The sequence below is a fragment of the Tribolium castaneum genome, chromosome 8 (genome assembly GCF_031307605.1).
Source record: "Tribolium castaneum strain GA2 chromosome 8, icTriCast1.1, whole genome shotgun sequence".
Classification (NCBI taxonomy): domain Eukaryota; kingdom Metazoa; phylum Arthropoda; class Insecta; order Coleoptera; family Tenebrionidae; genus Tribolium; species Tribolium castaneum.
The window spans coordinates 9,987,382-10,007,041 of NC_087401.1; the positions used below are offsets into that span (position 1 = coordinate 9,987,382).

At 31.9% G+C, this 19,660-nt stretch overlaps 2 protein-coding genes across 4 annotated transcripts; one reads left to right on the forward strand and one right to left on the reverse strand.

The window, feature by feature from the left end:
* LOC655576 (uncharacterized) lies at nt 1–6,913 on the forward strand. Its single transcript, XM_961506.5, has 5 exons — nt 1–190; nt 245–967; nt 1,020–1,128; nt 6,026–6,368; nt 6,424–6,913. Exons 2-5 carry the CDS (start codon nt 246–248, stop codon nt 6,684–6,686), a joined length of 1,437 nt encoding a protein of 478 aa, XP_966599.3. The 5' UTR covers nt 1–190; nt 245; the 3' UTR covers nt 6,687–6,913.
* Nucleotides 6,914–8,551: 1,638 nt separating this feature from the next.
* Nucleotides 8,552–18,677, reverse strand: LOC656109 (putative fatty acyl-CoA reductase CG5065). Of its 3 annotated transcripts, none has more exons than XM_015981039.2 (6): nt 18,535–18,677; nt 12,440–12,885; nt 9,693–10,039; nt 9,212–9,644; nt 8,892–9,161; nt 8,552–8,839 (listed from the first exon to the last, which is right to left on the reverse strand). In XM_015981039.2, exons 2-6 carry the CDS (start codon nt 12,871–12,873, stop codon nt 8,761–8,763), a joined length of 1,563 nt encoding a protein of 520 aa, XP_015836525.2. In that variant the 5' UTR covers nt 12,874–12,885; nt 18,535–18,677; the 3' UTR covers nt 8,552–8,760. The 3 variants fall into 3 exon arrangements, with proteins under 3 accessions (XP_015836525.2, XP_008194927.3, XP_015836527.2); XM_008196705.3 differs by lacking the exon at nt 18,535–18,677 and adding an exon at nt 16,257–16,505; XM_015981041.2 differs by lacking the exon at nt 18,535–18,677 and adding an exon at nt 16,211–16,318.
* Nucleotides 18,678–19,660: the final 983 nt, after the last annotated feature.

Below are 19,660 nucleotides of genomic sequence, written 5' to 3' on the forward strand. Positions count from 1 at the left end.
GGTGTCAATTACGAGTGTTGTCTATCTTTGTTCCACTCGTGCGTTTTGTGTATTGGCGTCTCACTTCCTCCGTGTAACTCTTCTTTACCGACATGGCGGGGCTACTCGTGTAACCCAACAGGGGGAAATCCCTCTTTTTGTCAAGTTCCGAATTGTTGAAAACCTACTTGAAGCACTGCAGTGACCACAGGTGAGCCCCTTCAAAATTCCAGCAGTCTTTGCTTCCAATTCTAACCTCAAACAGCATGGAACTGCACGAAGTGCCCTCCACCTCCGTGAGCCCCTACCGTTGCTACGTGCGCGGCAAAAACCACCAAAGCGAGGGCCCCAACGTGCACACGATCGGCTTTAAGGACGGACTCGCTGTAGTGCAGGTCGCAGATAAGGATAAGACTCCCGATAAACCCATCGATTTAACCAAACTCACAAAGATAATACTGAAAGTAGACCCGCAGACCGGCAAGAAGTACATCCACAAGGACGGCAAACGCATCGAAATCGTGCCCCACAAAATCATCAAGAATGAGAATAAACCCACGATCGTGGTGAACGGGGGGCCCCCCCTGCCCAAGCTGGTGCCAGTGACGCCGCGTCGCGTCGTCCCCAAGATCCTGGTTCCGGTGAAGTACCAGCCTGTGACGTTCATGCAGAGCGTGATTCCCACAACTAGGGTCAGTGTTGCCACCATGACGGACTACGACCTGCAAGTGAGTGTCGACAAAAGTGAGCAAACTGAGGCGGACAATCGGAGTGTTTTGACCCAAACCGACCCGGTTTTTTACGACGAGAGGGATTCTCTGTATTTTGAACAGTTGTGCAACTTTATTATGGGCGACAACGAACGAAGCGAGTGCACAAATCGAAGAATGATCGATCCGAAGAAACTCAAGACGAAGGAAGAGATACACAAGTTTAATTTCTTCAATGATATGAGGAATGCACTCAATTTTGACGCCGCGGGAAATTTGTGAGTTATTTTTCGAGAAATTAACAAACAATTGTAAAATTTTTCGTTTTAGGCCAATTCATGATAGTGTTATTCAAAATGACCTAAAACTCGTCCAGAAAAATTGTGTTGTTCTTAAGGCGATTAAGGAGAACGTGAATCTTCTCAATCAGCATGGTTTTGTAAGTAGTACTTATTCTGAGAAATCGATCGTTTTTCGGCGTATCGTGATAAGGCGGTTTTTCGGGTGATAAAGGTACCGAATACTGGGAGGTTTATTAATAAGTACGGTTTTTTACCGTTGTTGATAACATTAAATTCAAGGTCGCGGGGTATTACCGCGCCTTGTGACGTACAAAATAAATAAACGTGAATGAAGTGATGTAAATCCCCGAGAATCGATAGTAAATGTTTTTGGAATCACACTTCAGTTTTGTGTGTTTAAAAAAATCAGAAATTGTTTATCACGTTCCGAGAAAATTTAATCTGAAATGCTGAGTCTTGGAAAAGTGACAATACGGTTAGAGTAGGCGGTGTTTTTCTCCGTAGTTGACAGTTCGAGCGATTCCGTTGTTTTCCACAGCTTTCTAAATAAAAATAATTGTAGTTTTAAATATAATAATAGGGGATTAACAAACTTACGATTTACTCTTAAACATCTTTAAATGTTTTTGGTCTTGAATAAATCAAAATAATAATAAATTAAAATTTTTCAAACAGAACTAACATTATTATCAAAACTGAAATAAATATTTGTTTACAAATAACCGGTGATTTGTGATGTAATGGAGGAAAAATGAATGAAATGATGCAAGTCCCCGTGAACTGATAACGAATGAATCGATTTCCCGAAAATTTTTTTGTGGTTTTAGCTGTTAAAAGTCTGTTATCTTGACTTGACTGGTATGATACTCACAATTTTCTCAAAAAATGTTTAACGATTTTTTGCTCATTTTTTTGATAAATTATTTTTGAGTTTTTGGCGTTTTAGGGCGTTTAAAAACGATAGAATAGTGAATTTTTAAAAGCAATACTAATATTTTTTTATATTTGGTGTTTCGTATAGCGATTTCCTTGATTCTTGAAAATAATAATAATAATAATAATAAAATAAAGCTTAATTTGAATTAAATATTTCCTTGATTCATGTAAAACATTGCAAAAGGACCTGTGACTTGGATTTTTGACTTTTTGTTTTTTCGGTTTTTTCTAAATAATTGACAAAAAGAATTTTTTTTAATGTTATACTCCATATTGCAATTTTATTTATTTTTGTATTGCATATATTTTTTTTAAGTGTTATTCTGTATGCAAAAAACAATACTCATCTAAAAGGTATTTATTTGGCTGTAAAAAATATTAAACCGATATTTACTCTTCATGGTCTTAATAATTTTTTTGTTTTCTTCAAATATCTTAAAAATAAAAATACATATTATTCTATTTTCTTTAACTATTATCCCTTATAAGGATTTCCTTAATTTTTGAAAAAAAAACCAAATTTGTTTAAAAGGGCCTTTGTCTTAAAAAAATGATAAACTTTTTAGGATCTAATATTATTCTGCCAGTATCACTCGGTTTTTTAGGGAAAAAAATGATATACCTCGTAATAACAAAATTTAAGTAATATTATAAGAATATTTAAGAATATAAGTAATATTATTTTGCTTGTTTTACTGGTTTTTGTTTGTTTTGAAGAAAAATGTAAAAAATAAACCACGGAGCGACAAAATTTGGTTGGAAACATTTAAGCGTGTTTAAGAGATTGAGTAGTTTAATCAAAAATTATAGTGTTTTTTTTTTGTGCCATTTTTCGAATTTTTTGGAGTTTTTTGGCGACAAACGCAATTGCAAAAAAATTGCTTAAAAAATAGTGTTTCTTTTTCATATGTCATTTTTTTGTGGTAAAAGAATTTCGTCAAAGCTGAACGAAAAATCACAAAATTAAATTTGATTTAAGAATTTTTTGTCGCTTTTTTAAGAAAGACAGTCAAACTAAACTAAACTTTGAACTACAAAGTTTATTTGAAAATGCTACTATTTTTTTAAGTGCGTTATCGATTAAAATCCATAAGATTTTACAAAAACAGACAACACTCCTAAATTTAGTCAAAAAGTATATTATTTATGCTTTTTATGAGCGTTTTGTAAATCTTCAGTGAGACAAACGCAATCATTTTCTAATTTTTTTTCGAAAATTTGCCGAAATTATCCCCAAAAATTACAAAAAATGGTGTTATATTTGCAGTTTTGCATTTGCTTAGGGTAAAAATTATGTTAAAAATATTTTTTTGATTTTTGCAAAAAATAAAGCTTATCAGAAGGGCCTTTGACTTAAAAAAATGTGGAACCGAGAGTCATTATTTAGGGCCTTAATGAATTTTTTTGTTTTGTCAAAATATTTCTACAACACAAATTTTATTTTTTTTTACTTTTGTAACAGGATTTTGATTTTTTTCAAATGAAACTTAACTGTAAAACGTTGATGAACTAATAATCACTCATAAGAGTTTTATTAATTTTTTTTTTCTAAATATTTTTGACAACACATTCTTATTTGGAACCACTACTAATGTTTAAAAAGTATAAACCAATATTTTGTAATATTTCGCAATGCTTGCTTTAGTGATTCACACTTATCACGCCATTTGATAAAATATTTTTATTTAAATAAAAAAAACGGTTTTTTTGTAGTATACAGGGTGCGCCGCATAACACGCTTCCCTTGTTTATTTCCAAACCACTGGCGCTATAAATTTGGAACTTGGCACACTTATTGTACTTAACACGCGTCATTTTGTGCCACGTTTGATTTAACCGGAAATGCACCGGAAATTGCGTTTTTCTCCACTAAAAATTGCAAAAAACAGACTATGAAAATATTCATAGGCGACTTTACAGTGTTTTTTCAAAAATTGTTTTTTTTATAACTAAAAGTTGAATAATTCTGAAACGAAAAGAGATAGACCCATAATAGTTTGTACAAAGTTTCATATTTTTTTTGCGTAGTATTCAATTATGGAAAAATATATGTATAGGCTGTTCCATTTAAAAAAGTATAACTTCGGTTTACCACTCTGTATACAACACCCTACGCATCCCTGGGTCACCCTGTATCTAGGAATTTCACAAAAATATTCTTGAAAAATTGGTCTTAAACTTTGTCTAACTCTGTACGTGTTTGTCATTTTCATCACGAGGTGGCGCTGATTAGAATTTAGCAAAAAAACTTATCTCTAATAGCGTAATAATCTCTCAGCATTAATAAAGTCTATTTAACATAAAGTATCTATTTTTTTCGAGGCCTCTGAATGCTTAAAATTTTCTTGTTATTTTACTGTTCTTGTTACTATACTGTTGTGGTCAAAAATGTGTAAAATGTCAATTACTGTTGTCGTGGCCAAAAATTAATTTAAATATCTTATCAACAAGATAAGGCCATTAAACGAGGGATTTATTTGAATTTCGCGCCGTTTTGAATAAATGATCACGTGTGCGGACACCATACAGGGTGAATACCATAATTATGTACGGCCTTTAATTTTGTGCCACGTTTGATTTGACCGGAAATGCACCGGAAATTGCGTTTTTCTCCACTAAAAATTGCAAAAAACAGACTATGAAAAAAATATTCATAGGCGACTTTACAGTGTTTTTTCAAATATGTTTGTACAAAATTTCATTATTTTTTGCGTAGTATTTAGTTATGGAAAAATATATAGGCTGTTCCATTTAAAAAAGTATAACTTCGGTTCACCACCCGCTATGCAACACCCTACGCACCCCTGGGGCACTCTGTATTTACGAATTTCTTGATCTTGAAAAATGTTTTTTAAATTTCTTGATGTACGTACTAATTGGTCTCAAACTTTGTCTAACTCTGTACGTGTTTGCCATTTTCACCACGAGGTGGCGCTGATTAGAATTTAGCAAAAAAACTTATCTCTAATAGCGTAATAATCTCTCAGCATTAATAAAGCCCATTTAACATAAAGTATCTATTTTTTTCCAGGCCTCTGAATGCTTATTTTTTTTTTGTTATTTTACTGTTCTTGTTACTATACTGTTGTGGTCAAAAATGTGTAAAATGTCAATTACCGTTGTCGTGGCCAAAAATTAATTTAAATATCTTATCAACAAGATAAGGCCATTAAACGAGGGATTTATTTGAATTTCGCGCCGTTTTGAATAAATGATCACGTGTGCGGACACCATACAGGGTGTATACCATAATTATGTACGGCCTTTAATTTTGTGCTACGTTTGATTTGACCGGAAATTGCGTTTTTCTCTACTAATAATTCAGAAGTAAAGTTACCGTTGGGGGCACCACTGAGCTAGGTCAAAAACAGTAACCATAAATGGCGGGAAAATGTTTATTCGGATATTTTGAGCGTTGTACGAATTTTGAGGCTTCACAATTATTACATTGCCAATGCGGAATGACTATTGTATCTTTGGTGGAAGAAACGTTGACAAATTAGAGATGACGAAGAAAACACGAACATCGATGACTTTTTGGTTCACTTTCTTTATTGGAAAATTATTACAAAGACATTGAAAAGCCTACCTTTTGGCATAATTTACGTTTAAGTGTATTAGCAGTTGTTAATCTTAATTGTAGTTTTGTTGATTTATCGAAGTATGTCATGATTTTATCAGTGGAAAAATTCTAACCTAAAATTCACAAACTTCACTAATTTATTGGTTTCTTGAGCCCAACTTTGTGTTCGCTGTGATCCCTTACTGTAGTCTTTAATTAGACAACTGTTTGATAACACTTTGTAATGAAAATTTAAATCTTTTTCACTTTTTATCCACTTTCAAGTTCCAACAATAAACACTTTATACCGCGAAAAACTACAGAACCAAAGTCAACGCTAGTATTTACCACCACGTACTTTTAAAGTAATTCTTTCTATTGTAAGTAATTAACACTATACACGCAAAATTGTTGAACAATTAATTAAATGTCAGTTAAATGTGGCATTACGAAAATTTCGTTACTGTTTTCGACATAGTCCAAAAGTCATCACCAGAGGGCGTCTAGTTAATTTTATTTCCGAATTGCAAAAACAGGCGTCCTTGCACTTGGCCATCATCCACGACGTGGACCTCGAAATCATCAAAGTCCTCCTCAACCACGGCGCTAGTATTTCAATCTCAGACCCCGAGGGCAACACCATGCTCCACCTGGCCATCGAGCATCGCCGCTTACACATACTTAGAGTCCTCCTCAACAAATCCAAACCCTCCGACATCGACTCACTAAACTACGAGGGTTTCACGCCTCTAATCTTAGCCTCTTTGGCCCAATCGTACCAAAGCGCCGAACTTTTGCTCCTACATGGAGCCGATCCGAACATAAAAGATATGAAATCGGGCCGGACGGCCCTTTTTCACGCCGCCGAGTGTCACGATGGTGAGTTTCTAGTTCAGTTATTTGGTGGTTTTTGGTGCGAGAATGGCGTTTTTAGTTGATTTGGTCGAGCTTTTGATTCGACATGGCGCTGATACGAAAATTCGGAACTTTTTCGGGACCAGTCCACACGATGCTATGTTTGAAGTTGAGGAAATACCGATGAAAATCAAGTATTGTATATTAGGGAAGGACCATCAAAGGTTCCAAGGCAAGAAGAAAGCCGATGTGAAACCCGAGGTTCCGATCAAGAAGGCCAAGCTGGAGACCACGCCCATTTTGAGGAAAGTGACAACAAATGATTTGCTAGGGATCAAGTAACACGTTTTTTGTGTATTTTTGGTTTTGAATTATCGTGTTTTGTATATTTGCAATTATTTATTGTGCTCCTTGGATATTTTTTTTAGATTTTCCTATTAATTTGAGACAAAGACAGCATTTTAGGTTAAGTAAGTTTTTCTGATTCAAACTAAGCATTAGGATAAACACTTCGTTAATTTATCTTTTTATTGTATTCGAGTTGTAAATAAAGAGATCAGGTGATTTTATCTGTAGTTTTATTCGCTTTGTTTTGTTATTATTTTGCGTCAATCAGTTACGAGAAAGATTATGATAAAGTACCAAGAGTGCTTTGGACTATGCAAAGTGCAAACGTGGGAATAGTGTAATAATATTACAGCCTGAAGTTTTAATATAATTGAACGTCGTAAAATACTCAAAACTTTTTCGTCAAAGATCGTTTTTCATCAAATACTTTAAAAATGTGATTTTTCAAGAAAATATTTTTTCGAATTTTTTATATTTCTAGTTATTTAAAAATATTTTTTCAACACTCTAGTACGGCGTTTTTTTTGGGAAAAGGGAATGACTTCTAATTCAGTAATATTGTTTTTGAACCACTGGTGTTTTAGAAATTAAAAAAAATTGAACTTGACCGAAGTGATTGTATTCATGAATGTATTCGTTCATTATATACAGGGTGGTAAACCAATATTATATTTTTTTTAAATGAAACACCCTACATATTTTTGCATAATTAGATTCTACAGAAAAAAATAATTAAAAATAGACATATTTTTGAAAAATCACTACGAAGTTGTCGATGAATATTTTTCGACAAATTTGCTACAGAAAAACTCAGTTTTGCAGTTTTGGCAAATAGTCAACTTTTACTTGAAACACACAGATAATGTACAGGCTGTGCCAAAACGCAAAAAGTTGAATAACTCATTTTTTTTTCAAATGGAACACCATGCATTTCTTTACACGTATAAACTAAAACTACAGGATATTCTAAGTTTTTCTGTTGCAAATTTGTCGGAAAATATTCATAGGCGACTTCGCAGTGATTTTTTAAAAATTGTTTTTTTTTATAACGAAAAGTTGAATAATTCCGAAACGAAAAGAGATAGACCCACAATAGTTTATACAAAGTTACATTATTTTTTTACGTAGAATGTAATTATGGAAAAATATATAGTGTTCTATTTAAAAAAATGTTACTTTGGTTCACCACCCTGTATACAATACCGTACGCACCCATGGGTCACCCTGTATCTAGGAATTTCGAAATAACATTTTTGAAAAATTATTTTTAAATTTCTTGATGTACGTACTAATTGGTCTCAAACTTTTGCCTGACTGTTTATGTGTTTGCCATTTTCATCACGAGATGGCGCTGATGAGAATTTAGCATAAAAAACTTATTTCTAAGAGCGTAATATTCTCTCAGCACTAATAAACTTTATTTATCATAAAGTATCTAATTTTTTCGGGGCCTTCGAATCCTTAAATTTTTTTTTGTTATTTTACTGTTCTTGTTACTATACTGTTGCGGTCAAAAATGTGAAAATGTCAATTACTGTTGTCGTGGCCAAAAATTAATTTAAATATCTTATCTACATGATAAGGCCATTAAATGAAGGATTTATTTGAATTTCGCACCGTTTTGAATAAATGTTCACGTGTGTGGACACCATACAGAGTGCGTACCATAGACATGTACGGCCTTTAATTTTTTAACTATTTAATATAGAGTTGTGAATCTTGGTTCATGTGTTCTACTCAATCAATGTTATTTTTCGCCACTTTTGTAATAATTTTAATGCAACTGTTTGATAAAAAAACGCTACTATTTTTTCTTGAATTTTTAATATGACGCCTGGTAATAAAAATAAAAACCAATGTCCAGTGATACAAATTTTATTATCAACATAAACCTTTTCCAGTTGAAAAATACATGTTAGTGCTATAAAACTAGAATAAATAAAGTAAGATATTCAATAACCTATCCTAAAATTTGTCATTTGCATGGTTTGTCCGCCGTTTGATGATACTCGATTTCTCGATAAGACACTTAATTCTCCTATAACGAGTCAAAAATGGAAAAATTGGGCTAAGTGCATTGATGAAGTGCCAATTTGACTATAGAGTATATCGTGACAGCTTGAAACACCTTTTGGAACCAATACAACCTGGAAAAAAATAAGTTCGAAAAAAATTTTCTGGGCCTTGGGTTGGTAGTACCTGTTTAGTTTGACTTTGGCACTTGGTAGACTGCTAATGTCGTCCTTGAGCACGTACTGTCTCACTCCTAGGGTAAAATCCTTAAGGTAGAAGTTCCAATTGAAGCCGTTCTCCGCTGTCATGTCAATTTCAAAATTGGCGCCATCTTCTGCATCGCGGACGGCGCTGACCAGTGCTGCCATCGTCGAAGTCTTAAAATCCCATTCGTTGGTTGAAAAAAATTTACCCGCATCTAACGCACTGTAGAACTTTCGGCTGATTTTCAACATTCTGTAAAACACGATTTGGATTCGATTCAAATTTCCCGCCTTGGTACTCACATTGGCTTTTGTTTCGTGCAATACAAAAACACATCAAGGAAGGCCGAGGGCAGCAAATGGAACAAGTGGGCGCAGATCACGTGCATGGCGCGGCTTGTGCGATAGGTGAATCCCGGGTACCACGTGACGTACTTGCTGGGGTACTCTAGCCAGTACTTCTGGGTCAAGCGGCCGAACTCCTTCCATGAAATGGGGTTGGTGGTACCGCTGGTACAGTTGTAGACCCGCATGGTGTTCGATGGGTGTGCGGCCGTGTGCCAAGCCGCCGTGATGATGGTATTGACCACGATATCGACCGGGATCAAGTCCATGGTACATTTATCGTCGCAAATGATCGACTTGATGGTCCCTCGACCACATTCCATGAAAATCCCCGTGATCCCACTGACGTTATCCACCCATCCTGGGTATGGTTCCTTCCATGCGGCTGTAACTAAGCCAAAAGTAGGTAATGGTTCAAGGAACCAACCATGGTACTTACTGATGGAAGGGCGTACCACAGCTGCTGGTATCTGGGAAGAGCTCTCAAGGACCAAATGCTCGGCCATTGCCTTGGTCAAGGTGTAGGTGTTTGGGTGTTTGCCCAAGATTTTTTTTGATAAGATTTCGATTCCTTCGTTTGGCAAAACTTTGATGCTATTAATGACTGCGGTGGGGTCATGTGGGGGTTCATACACCGTTTCGTCAACCGTGTACTTGTCTGAATTGCTGTAAGCTGTGGAGACGTGGACGAAACTTTTCAAATTCTTCATCTCTCGACAAAGTTCGAGCACTTGTTTGGTGCCCAAGGTGTTGAGGGTGACGGCGTTTTTCAAATCCTCGTTGAATCTGCACGTAATTGACGATATTGATATAAATATTGATATTTGGGTGATATAGCTCCAGAAGCACATACTGATATTGATTTTTCATTGATTAAAATAAAAAGATTGGATTTCTTTGATACTAATTGCTATTGGTTCTGATATCTACGTAGAAATTGATAATAAGACAATCCTTGATATTGATATTTGATAATGTGATATATCTTTAATAGTAAGAAATTATTGTAATAAGTGAAAATATAGGAAGTATTATAAAAATTTACACCACTGATGTTGATATAGTTGATAGCACATGTTTCTATCTTTGTTTCATTGATTTAGAAATTGATACAGAAAATTGGCATTCTTATACATTTATCTAAATTTTGAATGATGTTGAAGTTGTTTGATTTCATTATAATTATCAATTGGTTATATCATTGATAAATGATAGCGTATTATAGGCAATATATTATTGAAAATTTATGAAAATGACATTGATATTTCCCATTAGAATATTTCAAAATCTGATGATGATATTTTAAAATTAGCAAAAACTTAATATGATGCTAAAAAGTTCTTGACAGATAATTTGATTTTTGAGAAGAGTAAAAATGTTATCACATTATCATTATTGATATCTTAATAATTGATAATTATGTATTAATGTATTGTATTTTTGGATATTATCACAAAAATTGTTACAAATATTGATATTTGTGTGAGAGTGATTCGGAATTTAACACCGGTCGTGCTATTGATATTTACATCAAAGTTTGATAGTAAGATATAAGTACTAAGTGATATTGATATTTGATAATTTTTAATAACAAGTTTGAGCATTAGAAGTACAAGAATTGATTTTTTATATTAATTACTAGGTACTACTAGGTTATTATCACAGGTACTAATGATAACAAATTATTGTACTAATGGCAAGGAAAAACGGTATTAACAATATTGATGTTGATATTGATGCGATATTGATATTGATACTGTTTCTACCTTTGTTTAACTTGATTTACAAATTGCTAACCAGTTGCTGTAATAAATTGATAACATTGATAATTGATAATTGGTAATTAAGTGATACTATATATTTTATAAATTATTAAAACTTTCGAAACCATAATAAGATAACCACATACTAATGTTTTATGTTTTATAAATATGAAAAAGTAACGGAAGTTTGATATTTATTTCGAAATATCTTGTAATATCATTGATAAGGTATTATAGTACGCAGCATATAATTGAAATTACTGGAAATAACACTGATATTTTTTACTATTGATATTCCTCAAAGTTTGATGATGATATTTAAAAATTATCAAAAACTTTATAAGATGCTAATGTTTTAACGTAATAAAAAGTTGTTGATAGTTTGATATTTAAGAACAGATTATCTGTGATACGAGTGAAATTATTATAGTTACTTACGTATTCTTATTGAATATAAGTAAATTGGGAGACAGTTTTATCAAAATTGATACCCTAAAAAATGATAATATTGTTTTTAGAAATACCATCACAAAAAGTTGATGCAAATTTATTATGTAATAGTGATTCAGAACTTAATATTTATTTTAAAATTTAAAACTATAATGAATTAATGACTAACTGATTTTTGATAATTCTTTAATAACAAGTTTGATCATTAGAAGTAAAGTAATAGATTTTTTTGATATTCATTATCAGATACCACTAGGTTATTAGTCGGTGATATTGATGTTGATAGTGAAAAAAACACTGATTTTGATTTTTTGTCTTGGTATAAATTGAATACTTGCATTCAAAGATTGAATGATGATGAAAAGGTTTAATTTGATAGTACTATTTAATTATCAATTTGTAATATCAATATCGTTGGTAACAAGTAACTGTAATAAGGTACTAATACGCCCAAATGGCATTGATATTTATATAAAGTCTGTCTCAAAATTAAATGTTGCTAATAGACAGTAGTTTGATATTAATTTATTTTAAGATCATACGTTATCATTTCTGATGACAGTGAAAATAAATTGCATTCCTTATTTGATATTCATAAATAAATAAAATCAACAAATATCTGGTATTTCATAAAAAAAGATATTGATTTGTGTAATATCCATTCAGAAGTTGTTACTTGTAGTGCTTTTGATTGATACTGATTATTATGAGCTGTTAGTTTTTTTATTAGTAATGGTATACAATTATCATTATTGTGATACTACGAGCATTTTTTCTATAAATCCTAACACTTCATAAATGTGTTATAGTACTAGAATTTTAAACAATATCATGAATAGAGAATGCTATTAATATCGCGGCAAGCGTTTAAATATTAACGCTTGTTCCCACCCCCTTATTATCAATGATATTTCTGTTCATCGTTAAATCAATCAGAGAATATTTAATCTTTTCACAGTTTTTTATTACTTACTTGACTGTGGCCGCTGAATGGAAAACGATATTGCAGTGCTCGACCAGCTTCTCCTTGTCCCCATCTGACAGCCCCAAATTGGGGGCTGAAACATCCCCCGCCACGGCCTTGACTTTGTCAAAAGCGTCCGGATTTTTTTCACGAATCCGGTTAAAAACTGGGTTTTTCAGCAATTCCTTCAATCTCTGTTCGATGTTCATTCCGCGTTTTGGTCGCATTAAAAGATAAAGACTGTCGAGTTCGTCGCATGTTCGGAGGAGTTTCTCGACGAGAGCTTTGCCCACGAATCCGGTGGCTCCGGTGATGAAGATTTTCGCGTTTTTGTAGAATCCGGTGATGCTGTGGGAGGCGATGTCACCGTTGAACATGTAGTTGTTGTTGAAGGGGTGGGACGAGGGGGTGTAGAAACGTTGCTGCGGTTTTGGGACGCCCATTTTTTGTGTTGTCTAGCGAAAAAAGCACACTTATAAAGTTTTTATACATTTTTTTCCGTCTATTGTCTGTTTTTTTGAATTGTGTGTTACTAGAAAAATATTTTGATAAAAATTACGAAAGCTATTTTGTAAAACGGTAATACAGGATTATTCTTTTATAGGAATAATTTGAATGGAAAAAAGCGTATTTTTTTGAATTATAAAAAATTACGGACAAAACTTGAGTCACCTGATAAGAGTGTGAATTTTTAAAAGTCAAGGTTATGTACAGGATAATTTACGTAAAATGTTGGACTTTGCAAAAGTACAATGCGAACTAAATACACAGTATAATTCTAAACAAATAAAAAGTAAGTTTGTGAATGATTCTTCAAAGTTCAGGTTAGCTTTTATCTTTATTGTACTGGAGAATTATTCTGTACATAAAAGAGCATAATAATATACAAGGTATGGACAAAAACAGCAATAAAAAATTGCAAATTTTTTTCGAAATTTATTTTATCAGTTTGTTTCAACATTTATCCATTTTTTATTTATTTATTTGTATAATTGGATAAATTTTATACAAACAAAATTTGTATACATGTGGTTTTTATACTTTGGCTAAACGTAATTTATCCATTTTTGGCCTCGTATTTTTTTTGTTTGTTGTATAATAGAAATTGTATACAGGGTGATTCTCTTAAAAGTGTTCAAAATTTTAATGAATTAAAAAAAATGTACAAGATGTGTCTTGAATGTAGTTAAAATGAATAGAAAACTTAGACTTTTTAAAAAAATCATGACTATTTGACTTTTTAAATCAATGTTTGGCAATTTGAATTTTCATGATTTTTGAAATTTTTGTGAAAATAATTGCAATTCTGCAAAATTAATTTATACTGAGTGTTTCCTTTAAAACAGTCGGTTTTTTTTAATATTTGAGGACCATTTTGATTTCTTAATTCAAAATTTTGCAAATAGAAAATTTTAAATTTTTGAAGTTTTTGTAAAAATAGTTGTCATTCTGCAAAATTTTTCTCGAAATTTATTTTATCAGTTTGTTTCAACAAAATTTGTATACAGGTGGTTTTTTATACTTTGGCTAAGCGTAACTTATCTATTTTTGGCCTCGTATTTTTTTGTTTGTTGTATAATAGAAATTGATTCTCTTAAAAGTGTTCAAAATTTTAATGAATTAAAAAAAATTGTACAAGATGTGTCTTGAATGTAGTTAAAATGAATAGAAAACTTAGAAAATATATGCTTAAAAAACATATACCCTGTGATTAAAAAAAACAAAAAAATTGCATTAGTTACCTGTGACTTTTTAAATGTTCGGCAAATTGAAATTTTTTGATTTTTGAAATTTTTGTGAAAATAATTGCAATTCCGCAAAATTAATTTATACTGAGTGTTTCCTTTAAAATAGTCGTGTTTTTTTTTTTTAAATATTTGAGGACCATTTTGATTTCTTAATTCAAAATTTTGCAAATTGAAAATTTAAGATTTTTGAAGTTTCTGTGAAAATAATTGCCATTCTGCAAAATTATTTTTATACAGAGTGTTTTACTTAAAATGGACAGCTTTTTTGAAAGACCATTTTCATTTTTATTAATTCAAAATTTAGCAAATTCAAAATCTAGATTTTTTGAAATGTGTATGAAAATAATTGAAACCCTGCATAATTAATCATATACAGAGTGTTTCACTCACAATGGACGGCTTTTTTGAAAATTTTTGAAGACGGTTTTGATTTCTTAATTCAAAATTTTGCAAATTTTAAATCTAGATTTTTGGAATTTTTGAGAAAATAAATGGAATTTTGCATAATTATTTTTATACAGAGTGTTTTACTTAAAATGGACAGTTTTCTTGAAAATATTTGAAGACTGTTTTGATTTCTTAACTCAAAATTTTGCAAATTGAAAATCTGTATTTTTGAAATTTTTGAGAAAATGAATGGAATTTCGCATAATTAATTTTTTACAGAGTGTTTCACTTAAAATGGACAGCTTTTTTGAAAGACCATTTTCATTTCTATTAATTCAAAATTTAGCAAATTTAAAATCTAGATTTTTGACACGTGTATGAAAATAATTGAAACCCTGCATAATTAATTTTATACAGCGTGTTTCACTCACAATGGACGGCTTTTTTAAAAATTTTTGAAGACGATTTTGATTTCTTAATTCAAAATTTTGCAAATTTGAATTCTAGATTTTTGAAATTTTTGAGAAAATAAATGAAATTTTGCATAATTAATTTTATACAGAGTGTTTCACTCAAAATGAACAGCTTTTTTGAAAAACCATTTTTATTTCTATTAATTCAAAATTTAGCAAATTCAAAATCTAGTTTTTTTGAAAAGTGTATGAAAATAATTGAAACCCTGCATAATTAATTTTATACAGCGTGTTTCACTCACAATGGACGGCTTTTTTAAAAATTTTTGAAGACGATTTTGATTTCTTAATTCAAAATTTTGCAAATTTTAAATCTAGATTTTTGGAATTTTTGAGAAAATAAATGGAATTTTGCATAATTATTTTTATACAGAGTGTTTTACTTAAAATGGACAGTTTTTTTAAAAATATTTGAAGACTGTTTTGATTTCTTAATTCAAAATTTTGTAAATTTTAAATCTAGATTTTTGAAATTTTTGAGAAAATAAATGGAATTTTGCATAATTAATTTTATACAGAGTGTTTTACTTAAAATAGAATATCGAACTAGTATAGAACTTTTGTTTGGTTAATTTTTTTCAAAATGTAACAAAAATAACTAACAATTCGATGCGCGGCCTACTTTGTGATCCCGTCTGTGCACCCACGCCTACTTTCCCAAAAGAAATGGAAAAATGGTAATTTATGGGAAAAGTTAGTTAAGTGTAAACTTTTCTAATGTTTGTTAAGTGGGACACCAATAATAAAATTCCGTCTGAACGCACCGTTAAAATGAAATGTTCCACACGAGTGATCTGTTAATTTCTCGTAAAAGTCACCTTTTTCCTAATCTTTTAATTGCAGACAAATATTTGGTGGCATTGTTCAAAGCAAAAACAATGGTCACGCTGATTTGTAATTCCAAATTAATTTAAACAAAAACAATTGACCCTCGGGTGCATTGTCAATTAGAAAAAAAATATTAATTTTTAATTGTCCATTGTCGTCACCCGTGTCTCCTAATCGCCTTTTCGCCCCCTCACAAGTCCCGAATTAGATTTATCGATCTCAAAATTTCTCAATTATTAACAAAAAAACCATCATCCAATCACGCCATCTGTCCTCTGTTTAAAAATTTCGATTTTATGAGCCGCACTTAAACCACATGTGTTGAACACTCACTCACAGCTCACCTTTTTTTTTTCCGAAAAAAAATTTCAATCAAGTCGCCGCACTCACCGAATCACAGCCTCCTAGTGTCCGAAGCTTTACCGCGACTGAATTTAAATCGCCATAGATACCGTAAACTACCCCACCTGTGGAGCACGTGCTCTCTTTGTCTTTTTCGCTCGTTTTAGGCTCCACCACGGTCGGGAAACTCCGCCCGCTGGAAACGTCGAGTTGGCCGTGGAACGGCCGTGGTGGATTTGCACGGATTTTTGACATGGCCAACTCGATCGATGGCATGACCATTGATTTTATAGGGTTAATAATTAATTTTTCGGCGCCGATTGTGCGGCGGGCTCTAAACGAAAATTTGTATACAGGGTGAAGCTTCTAAATATGTAATTTTTTTATGCTTTATTTGGGCTGCGCTCAAAAATAAAAAGAAGAGTGTTTATATTTATTTAAAATTATATATCCAGTAAGTAACCAAATTTTTATTTTCTAAAAAGTGGTCAAAAAAATAATTCAGTCCATTTTTTTTAATAATAAAGAGTTTTAAATTTGTTTTTTGAAAAATTGTGTAAATAAAACTTTCTTTTTCGTAAAAATTTTGTTTGAATAATGATTTCCGAAAATTTTACAACAAATACATAATACACGCTAATGCTACTTATTTACATATAGTCTTAATTTTGTAGTGAGTTTTTTAAGGATTATGAAGATTTTTTGTTCATGTTTTTAACAAAGTAACGATAAATATATTCACAGTGACTTTCTTCAAAAAAAATCACTTTGCGTAAAAGTAAAAAAGTGACATTCCATATTTACTGTAAATAAATATACTGAGTGGATTTTTATAAGTTATACTTGCCTTTCTAATGTTTTGAAATTCAAAAAATATATAAATATACTAAGTGAGTTTCCAAATTTTTATTTTCTAAAAAAACAGCAAAAAAAAGATAGCGTCTTTAACTTTTTTATTTTCGCTAATTAAAAATTTTGAAAATCATATACAGGGTTGTGACGACTTTTTTGGTTTTGTATCGAATGATTTATAAAATTATTGCATACGTTAGTGCTATTTTTTGTAAATGAAGATTATTTAGGTTTTTTTTAGTCAAAATTATTTTGAAAAAAAAGCCAACACAAACTCAGTTTTATACCGAGTGATTCTTTTAAAATAAGCAGTTTCGTAAAATTTTCGTAAATTTTTGGAAATATAGAAAAAGTTTTGATTATTCTTAAATACACAAAAAAATTGTAATCTTGCGTTGAACAAGAATTATATTTATCGAGTCTTGCGGTGTTTAGGTATTCTGGAGGTTTTCTTGTTTTTTTGTTAATGTTCTTAACAAAACATTAAAAAATCCATACCGAGTACGAGTAATCTTTTAATTTAAATCAATAAAATATTTTCTTCATGTTGTACATAAGTAGAAAATGATAACTGATGTATATTTTTGTCAATTTGAAAATTTCTAATAATCCAAAATATGTACATATAAATTTATTACAAGTTTCAAGTCTGATAAAAATACAGACTCGTTTCCAAAAGCTGGACATAGAAAATTTTGCATAATATTTCAATATGAATATGAATGTGAATCGATTCATTGTCTAGTTAAAAAATATTTACCGAAAACCTCAACATGTAATATTTATAAATGAATAATAAAAGGCATATACAGGGTGGGTGAGTTTTTTAAAAATATGAAAAAATAAACAGTACCGACTGAATTCTTAAAATGCATCAAGTATGTAAATAAAGTTTGTTTGCAACAATTATTTGCAAAATTTTAGATGTACAGGGTTATTATCAGAAAAGCGTATTTGTTGAAGAATTTGCGAGATATTTTAATTGCACTTGGACTTTGAATCGTCGGAAGCACTAGAAAGTACGAGATTGTAGGTCACTGGCATTTTGAATGAATTTCTACAATTTTAATTAATTGGTAAAGAAATTCTGATTTTTTGTAATTATTATTTTAAGCTTATTATAGTTGTGTTCAATATTGGTCGCTAATTAAGAAACCGTTTTAGAATAAATTTCTTTGGAGCAAAAAACTTGGCTAGAGATGAATCCGGTCAATAACTGTCTATTGAGCTACATTTTCTTCTGTACTTTTCCACGCTTAATTGTAATTATATGAAAGTCATACCGACATAAAAATAATTTGAAACACACAAAAATTGAAATAACTTGAGGTAAAGTGAATTATTTTAATCTTGGGTCAACATGGATTTGGGTTAATCTCAATTTTTGCGAATTTTGCGTCAATGCACTTGAGTGCATCCCAATCTGGGTCACGGGGTCACCCGGCCCTTCCCAGCCCTCCATGCCAGCACTTACCCCTGATTTTGGTCCACTTGAATTTTGCACTTAAAGCCTCAAACTGTCATTTTTTTGAACCGAATCGTCTACAAGCCCACAATGAACTGATGCTGGTCTGGGTGCCCCACTTTTGCGGAAACTGCCGCACCGGAGAGAAAGCAGGAAGAAAGTAGTGTTATGTAACGATTGGTACATGCGAGATGATCTAGAAGGCGGGGCGAGGGCCCACTTAGCCCTCGCCGATTTTTCCCGATTTTTTCGGCCATGGGGTGCGGGGGCCCCTCGAGCCCCCCGCGAAAGTGAAACCTTTTTTCTAATTTTTTTTTTTGGGCGCAAACGATTGCCTGGGTTTTCCCGAATCGGAGTTTGGTTTGGAAACGCCGACTTTCATTTCGTTACCGGAAATTTCGAGGGTGAGGGCGTTACGCAAGGATTTCTAACAGGTCCGAGGCCTGTTTTTTCGGTGTTACGAAAGGGGGCCGCTGATATTCCGAGTACTCGAATTTTGTTTGTAATGATATTCAATGTAAATAAAAAGAAAGCCATACCTACGCAAATGTTGCAGCTTAGTTTATGGTCATGGTCAAATATTAATGCAAAGATTAGGGACTTATGAAATTACAATGCCGTTGTAAAGCAATAAAAATTATCTATTTCCTTGAATTTCTGTGAACGATGACAAAGGAAAATATTTTGCAGAATTAGCAATAAATTCTTTCTTCTTATAGAGCAGTGCACTGGCGAGGGGATTTTTTCCTGATTTTAGAAAAAATGCCAAGTCACTGTTATTAAAGCAAAAGATTTAAATATTATTTAATATGACAACTTGTAATTATTTAAATAATTTAATTTAGAGTACGACAAAGGAGTGCAATAGAATGAGCTATTGCACTCCTTTGTCGTGCTCTAAAACCATTCGTGTCACAATGGAACGTTTATTTTTTTTTAATTATTCCGTTAGTAAAATTTTAAGAGGATCAGTCTGTATATTAGCGCAACTTGTTCTAAGTAATAATTATTTCTTGTGACAAGACATTTACTCGAATTAAATTCTTCCATTTTTATTTGGGTAAAATACGCTTCCTCTAATATTTTCACGCCAGACGGCCTTTGATATTTGCGAGGGCAATTTTTGAAATATATT